At 38.2% G+C, this 7,228-nt stretch overlaps 2 protein-coding genes across 8 annotated transcripts; one reads left to right on the top strand and one right to left on the bottom strand.

Moving 5' to 3' along the window:
• Positions 1-319: 319 nt before the first annotated feature.
• Positions 320-1,819, top strand: LOC120002964. The gene has a single exon (XM_038851838.1). The coding sequence runs from the start codon at positions 536-538 to the stop codon at positions 1,499-1,501; it is 966 nt and encodes a 321-aa protein (XP_038707766.1). The 5' UTR covers positions 320-535; the 3' UTR covers positions 1,502-1,819.
• Positions 1,820-2,959: 1,140 nt separating this feature from the next.
• Positions 2,960-6,273, bottom strand: LOC120002966 (zinc finger protein ZOP1-like). 7 transcript variants are annotated; one of them, XR_005469216.1, is made up of 6 exons: positions 6,117-6,273; positions 5,796-5,996; positions 4,822-4,918; positions 4,073-4,168; positions 3,544-3,957; positions 2,960-3,365 (listed from the first exon to the last, which is right to left on the bottom strand). XR_005469216.1 is itself a non-coding variant. In XM_038851841.1 (6 exons), the coding sequence occupies exons 1-5, from the start codon at positions 6,123-6,125 to the stop codon at positions 3,596-3,598; spliced, it is 765 nt and encodes a 254-aa protein (XP_038707769.1). In that variant the 5' UTR covers positions 6,126-6,273; the 3' UTR covers positions 2,960-3,365; positions 3,559-3,595. The 7 variants fall into 7 exon arrangements, 4 of the variants coding, with proteins under 4 accessions (XP_038707769.1, XP_038707771.1, XP_038707768.1 ...); XR_005469217.1 differs by having other exon boundaries at positions 2,960-3,362; XR_005469215.1 differs by having other exon boundaries at positions 2,960-3,351.
• Positions 6,274-7,228: the final 955 nt, after the last annotated feature.

Raw genomic sequence — 7,228 nt, 5'->3', positions numbered from 1 at the left:
CCTTGATCCGAACATCTGAGCCGCTATCGCCAATAAACACTTTTACCAAAGTGTTCGTTAGGTGTGCCCCACCTTTTCCACCTTTTAGCTGGCCTGCGAAGCTGTCGAAAACAGAGAGGGATGAGAAGTACATAGAAGTGAAAAGGTCTCTCTTTTACTCATCGATCAGAATTTAGGGTCAGGGACTGAGATTAAAATATCTGTAAACGACAATGTTTACGGTCAATGTTTATAGTCGTCTCCACATGACATAACCCCCAATCATGAGAATAAATTATTTTTTTTGAAAGGAATCATGAGAAGAATTAGAGTGGATGAAACTTAAAAGTTAATTACCTCATATAATACAAGAAATTTATAATAAAAAAAAATCCAAATAGTGTGAGCCTATCATTGTCATCTAATGTAACGCAAGCATTTGTAAATTTAAATCAATCTTATATAAAGAGACGGTTCTCCCTCCCCAAAGCTAATTCGTCTCAGTCAATCCATTCCTCGCCTTCCTCTCTCTATACATTATACGTACAATTCAAATATGGAGATGGAAGTGATGGTACCTGTGCCGGCCGCCGCCGTGGACATTAACTTCGAAAGTACTTGCTCCTCTCCTTACATGACTGCTCCTTCCAGTCCTCAGAGATTCGGCAACAACTTCTTCAGCGTACCTACCAGTCCCTCCAATTTCTACCATCATTTAGCCGAGCAATCTGTAATCCTTAAATCAAAACTAGAAGAAGAAGAAGACAAATTATTGATCGACGATGATCAAGATTTCGAGTTCAATTTCAGTGGACCATTGTACGTACCTCCGATATCCGCAGCTGATGAACTCTTCGACGGCGGCAAGATCCGCGCCCTCAGACCGCACTCATTTGCAGCCAATTCGACGCGCAAAACAGAGGATGTTCTCTCAGAGGAAAATTCACAAACACGTGGAAGACAACGAAGCTCTGCTTCGTCTTCATCATCATCATCATCATCATCGAATTCTATTTATGTACGCCGAGAGAGCAGATCTCTGCCTCCGCTTAGGTTTCCCGATGTGTTAATCGAGCAAGAGGCGATTGCAGAGAGCACCAAAGCCTCTACATCCAAAACAAGCAACTCGAGATCCTACGCATCAGCAATTTTGTCTGCGATTTCGTTCTCTAGAGGTTACAAGAAATGGAAATTGAAGGATCTTCTGTTCCGAAGCGCGTCGGAGGGGAGAGAGCCACTGACGAAATACTCTGTTTTGAATTTGAACAGAAGAGAAGTCGAGACTGCAAATGTTAAGAGTGCGAGCTTCCGGTCGACGGAAGGGAGTGTCGGTTCGGTTTCGAGGAGGAGAGGACCGGTTTCGGCTCACGAGTTGCATTACACGACCAACCGGGCGGTCTCGGAGGAGTTGAAGAGGAAGACGCATTTGCCGTACAAGCATGGGCTGTTGGGTTGCTTGGGGTTCAATCCAGCGGGTGTGCATGGCATTTCCAGAGGGGTTGGATCTTTGACACGTGGATGATCCAGATCACTCTATCCATGCCTCTCTGTTTTCTTTTATTCTTTTATTTTTAAAATTTAATTTGTTGTTGTATATAATACAACACAACAGACTTGCCTTACACTGGCAACAAACATACCGGCCCGGCATAGGCCCCAGCCTGAATTGACCATTTGGGTTTTGGACCGGGCTTGGCACAAAAATCGTAGTCCTAGTCCGGCCTGAGCCAATGTGAGTCGGGCCTTGAGCCTTTGGATCAGGCCTATGGGCTTGGCTTGGCTTTGGTTTCGCTGTTTATTTAAGCTTCTGCTCGCTCGAATTACTAATCCTGGGGTTTCATTCATAGCTTCCTTGATGAGGCTTCTCTTGATTGCCAGAAACATTTATGTCCTTGTTATCAACTTTCTTTCTCCTCATCACATGCTGCCATATGTTCTTCAGCTCTCAATCCCACTTATTCTACCCACCCTACTCTTCCACCTCATGTTCTGATGTTCAGTCTACACCATCCTCATACAATCCCACCCCAATCTATCAAAACCTGCATAACATGTTACCTTCAATGCCAGTTACTCATCACTACACTAATCCATTTCATAATCCTTACAATTTCCTTCCAAATGACTTCTCAATCACAAAAATTAATCTCACTGGAAGCAGCCATTACATTTTTTGGAGTTCACATTTCATGACTGCCTTGGAAGCAAGGAATAAAGTAGGTTTTGTGGATGGGACTTTGACAATACCAACACTGAGTGATCCTAACTACCAACCATGGAATTGGAAGCAATCAAATGGCTCAATCAAGACATGTATCACCAATTCAGTGGCATCCAACATTTTACAGAGCATTGCTACTTGGAAAACATCAAGAGAGCTTTGGATGGATCTTAAACAGAGATACTCTCCAGTCAATGACATCAGAATCTTTGAAATAATGAGGGGAATCTCTAACATGAAGCAGCTGGGGTTAACAATGGATGATTACTACTCAAAGCTGAAGGGTTTATAGGATGTAATGCAAGAATATGAGGAAATTACAGGCTGTAAATGTAGGAATTGCACATGTGATGTGCTCAAGCCACTGCTGCTAAGAAGAGAAAAAGAGAGAGTAATGCAATTTCTCATGGGACTCAATGAAAACTTCAATGCAGTCAGCAGCCAGATTCTATTACAAGAACCCTTCCCAGATCTCACCAAAGCTTTTAACATGGTGTCTCAAGAAGAAACAAAACAAACGATCCAAGAAAAGTCTGTAGCTATCACTCAAGAAGCTGTTGATATGGCAGCTAAGAAATTCACTTCAGCAAACAATAAAGGATCTAAACCATTTTTCAAGAGGAGTCAGAACAGGAGAGACAAAGAAAACCCTAGCAAGCACCCACAGAACAACAAAGAGAGTATATTTTGCAATTACTGCAAAATGACTAATCATAACATTGACAAATGGTTATAGGATACATGGTTATCCACCAAACAAGAAACCAAGATCCAACAGTCATGGTTATTCAACTGGAAAACCTTTTGCAGCTAATCATGTCATCACAGAAGAAGAGCACAAAGCCGGTCTAGAGTTCACGGTGAACAATGTCATCAAATTCGGTCATTTTCTAAAGACCAAAGCTTCTCAAGACAATGATGACACAGCAAAGCATAGTTACACAGCTACCATGGCTTCAGTGTAAAAGAAAACAGAATGGAACTCAATACTGATACTGCACGTAAACCTATTGTGTTAAAGAAAATCTTCTGTGGATCCTTCACTTATTTTCACACTAGCCACTGGTTAATTGTAGATATCCTTAATTGCATAACAAATAACAATGACCCTTCCCTTCTGACAAACCAACCGCATAACTTGCATGGGACCCCTGTCATAAACCTTCTAAAAATCAATTAAAAAGAATTGATAGTTTGACAGTAATGAGGAAAATTTGACCAAAAATGAAATCATATAGCCTACAAAGGAAAGTAGCAGATTGAATCAAAAGTAGACAAGGAAATTAGAAACCACATCATCTCATTATTGAACTTAATATAGAGTAAGCAAAGGTCAAACATACATGCTGAATGCATACCACTTTTTGCCTCAAGGAACTGCATCATGGATCTGTATCAGTGTTTGTAAAGACCAAGCAATGGTTTCTCTCTCTCCTCAACTCTCTTCTTTGCAGCCTCCCTAGCTTTAAGTGCAGCTCTCTCTGCTTCAGAAATGGTTTTTGGCTTAGCCTTCACATCTTGCCTTTTTCGCTTGTTAACAGCGAATGATGAAGGAGCACCTTTGACAGATCTCATAGGGTTCAAGGAAGCTGCTACAACTGGACCTGGTGCAGGTCCATTTCCAGCAGGACCTTTGTTTGCGTTAACTGAACTTGCCTCTGATGTCGGTGGAGGCTTTTTAAAAGTGGATTCTTTACGTCTGGAGTCTGATGACACCACAGTTGAAGCATATGCCTCTTCTTGTGTCACCCATTTGCCTGTTGCATCCCTTGCAGGAAAAAAGGCCGTAATCAACATGTAACTAAATTGACATAATACATGTGAAAGTAAAGAAAAAAAACACCACGAATGTTATGTTGCATATCTCCATACCTATAGCATCAGAATAGTAAAAGCCTGAGTTTGGATCATAGTATAAACCATTTCCTGAATTGTAGTGATAGCCTGAAGAGCTGTCATACTGCCACTCTGTCATCATGAAGTTGTATCAGTATGCACAATTCCACAATAAAGAAAAATGCATGAATGTGTATATATCCGCAAACCAATTAGAGCTTATGGTACTAAGAAAATTCCACAATATCGGGCAAAGTAATTAAAATATATACAAGATGGACAAATTGGCCGCAATTCAAGGACATATCCATTTTGTTCACTGAATAATTACCAGCCAGAAATTTAGCACATACACAAGAAAACAAAGAAATTTCTTCCTTGCCTTTTGAAGCATTAACTGAGGTTACAACATAGAAATATAAATATTATGAGAAATAATTGACCTAATAATCTCAAATTTCCAGAGTCATTACAAGCCTGAACAATCATATCAGGCGATCCCAAATTTAAAAAAAAAAAATTCATATCAGGCAATCATGCATAAGTGGAAAAGAACAATAACCTTAGATTATGTTAACCAAAGGAATAGAAAGAAATACAAACACAAATAATATAATACAGACTAGATCCTGAAACACTCATAAGAGTAATAAATTCTTGAAAATAGGCCCAGAAGTTGAGTAGTGGATTCATGAATTATTTGATTAATGGAATACCATTCCACAATATTCATTCAAATAAAGCCAGCATTAAAACAATATAAGGCTTCTATTCTTCATACTTACCCTCTTGGTCATCCCCTAGAAAATCCGGTCCATGGGCATTAGACTCTCTGACCTCCTGATTTTTTGCTATGTCCTTTTGATAGCTGCGCTTAGCTTTCTGAGACATATTTATGATTATGATATTTAGCATCAAGGATGAATAGAAGAATGCATAGCCCAAAAATCCTTACGTATAAGTTTATAACATTGTGCATAGGGAACAAAGAAAATTATGAAGAAAGGAAAAGAGAATAAAATAAAAGAGCTGTCAACAATAACTAATGTCAATATTCATATTTTAACAGATACAAAATGTTGACAGTGTCATACAATGCTGATAGAAAAGGTGAACTATGAGAAAGCTTACATCTTAATGTCTACTTATACCCCAATTTACTTTCACTACTAAATTGTGAGGGAAATTTATTCGTATGTACATACCACTCAGGACAGTCGATATGAGATGAAAGATAAAAATGAACTTGCTACACTAACATATTAAAAAGTTTAACTACCAAAATTTGTCTCCTTTCACCAAATAATTCTAGTGGTTCTATTCTTCAAGTTTTGACCACAGAGAAAGACTTCATCATGTATTCAATAGTTTTGTCATTATAAATGTCATTACGTATCGCTGCACTTCCTGATTTAGTATTCTTTACCTACTAAAATCCTTCAAAATACCCAAACTCCATTAAAATTAAAACAGGGATTCCAAAAGCTTTCACCAACCAAATAAAGGTAAATTCTCCATCAGAAGATTTGCGAACCTCAAAACATATGCCTCCTAACATACTAAAAGCTGGAAAAGGAAGCAAAATTTGGTTTATATAAGGATCAATTTAGAATCTTCAGATTGCAATGGCAAAGCATCAAAGCAGCAAGAAAATCATAGGCACGGGAGATTTTTGACTTGTATACGCTTAGATATGTAAGTATGCTAATGAATTACCACAACTGTTGAAATTAAAAAAAAAAGGTGAATGAAAACTTACTGCTTCAATTTGCTCAAGCGCACGCGCAGTTTCTTTCTCTTCCTTCTCCTTTGCGGCTTTGTCTTTCCTCATAGAAGTAAGACGCTTGGACACACTTTCCTTGTGACGTTCACCAAGCTCATGATTCCTTATACTGGAAGTATTGTTTGATATGAAGATTTTGCAGAAGTCGCACCATTTCTTTCCTTGGCTAACCCAATACTGCAAATAGAGGAGAAAGGAGACGCAAAAACGAAAATTCAGCACACGTACATACTATGATACATGGAGATTAGCATTCAAAAAATCGAATTTTAGGAGCGGCGATGATGAGATAGATACCTCAGTCATGGCTGCAGCTGCGTACTGTAATCGAATGAACCCGAAGACGCAGAAATTCGATTCGAAGGGCTTCCAATTGTTCAGTATTAAGAAAGAAGAAAATTCGCTTGATTAACCCGACTTATAAACCCTAAGAACTGAAGGCAGCGGAAAGTGCTTTAGATCCAATCCATAACCAAACCCGGCAACCCGAGGAAAAAAACCGAAACGGGCTTCTTTTCACTGGGCCTGAACTACTTGGGCTTTTTAAGGAAAACTAAGTCCAAAAACCTTTAACATTGGATCGGCTAAGCCCCCATAGTTTCCTGATGGCCGATAGATTTTACGATTCATCTCTTGACCACTTCCGGCCGTTAATCGGAGAAGTATGGACGAGCCAGGGACTAGCTTTCCGATTTGGTGAATAGTATTGATTAACCAGAGGTTAAGAAGCGTAGATTTGGGATCAAGAGCGACGATATCAAGGATCTGGTGAAGAAGGCTTATCCATCGCACGACCTACGCACTTGCATTTGTTACCGTGTTTGTTGTCGGAGTTGGCTGCACAGATCAACTGAACTTATGGACTAAAAAGAGGAGCAGGGGAGAAGCACGAAAAAGGTAGAAGAAAAGGGAGAAGTAAGAATGTTAAAAAAAATTGTGAAAAAGTGGATAAAAAGTTAATTTTACCATGTTGGTCTCCATGGCAAGATCATTTGATTGAATGAATGGTTATCTAAGCTTCTCTTAAATTAGTAAAAATTATTTATATTAAAATTATAGTTTAAAGATTAATATATCATTTTATACAAAGATATTTATGTAAATTATAAAAATTTAAAAATATTGTAGATATTATATTTTTGTGGTGTGTAGATAAAATTTCCTTTAACATTTTCACAAACTCAACTAAAGAGGAAAAAAATGATCCGAGTATCCGACAAGAGCATGTATTTTATGAAATATTTATATGTTTCGACTCTAATTTGAATTGAATTTCGGATATATTTAATTGACAAAACTCGCATTGATTTAAATTTGGATAAATAAATCGGATAATAATTTTAATTTAAATTAGGGTTCAAATAAATAAATGAGATTATAAAAAATTTGTGTTTACAATCGAATTTCAT

This window comes from Tripterygium wilfordii, chromosome 7 (assembly GCF_013401445.1).
Source record: "Tripterygium wilfordii isolate XIE 37 chromosome 7, ASM1340144v1, whole genome shotgun sequence".
In the NCBI taxonomy this organism is placed as follows: Eukaryota; Viridiplantae; Streptophyta; class Magnoliopsida; order Celastrales; family Celastraceae; genus Tripterygium; species Tripterygium wilfordii.
The sequence above is the reverse complement of the archived record's forward strand: the minus strand, read 5'-3'. Positions and strand labels throughout refer to the sequence as shown.

Coding starts and splice junctions, on each gene's coding strand:
- LOC120002966 (XM_038851841.1), bottom strand. Junction 4,919..5,795: donor CGCTTGAGCAAATTGAAGCA/GTAAGTTTTCAT, acceptor AATATGTCTCAG/AAAGCTAAGCGCAGCTATCA. Junction 3,958..4,072: donor TTACTATTCTGATGCTATAG/GTATGGAGATAT, acceptor GGGATGCAACAG/GCAAATGGGTGACACAAGAA.
- LOC120002964 (XM_038851838.1), top strand. CDS start 536: ATGGAGATGGAAGTGATGGTACCTGTGCCGGCCGCCGCCGTGGACATT.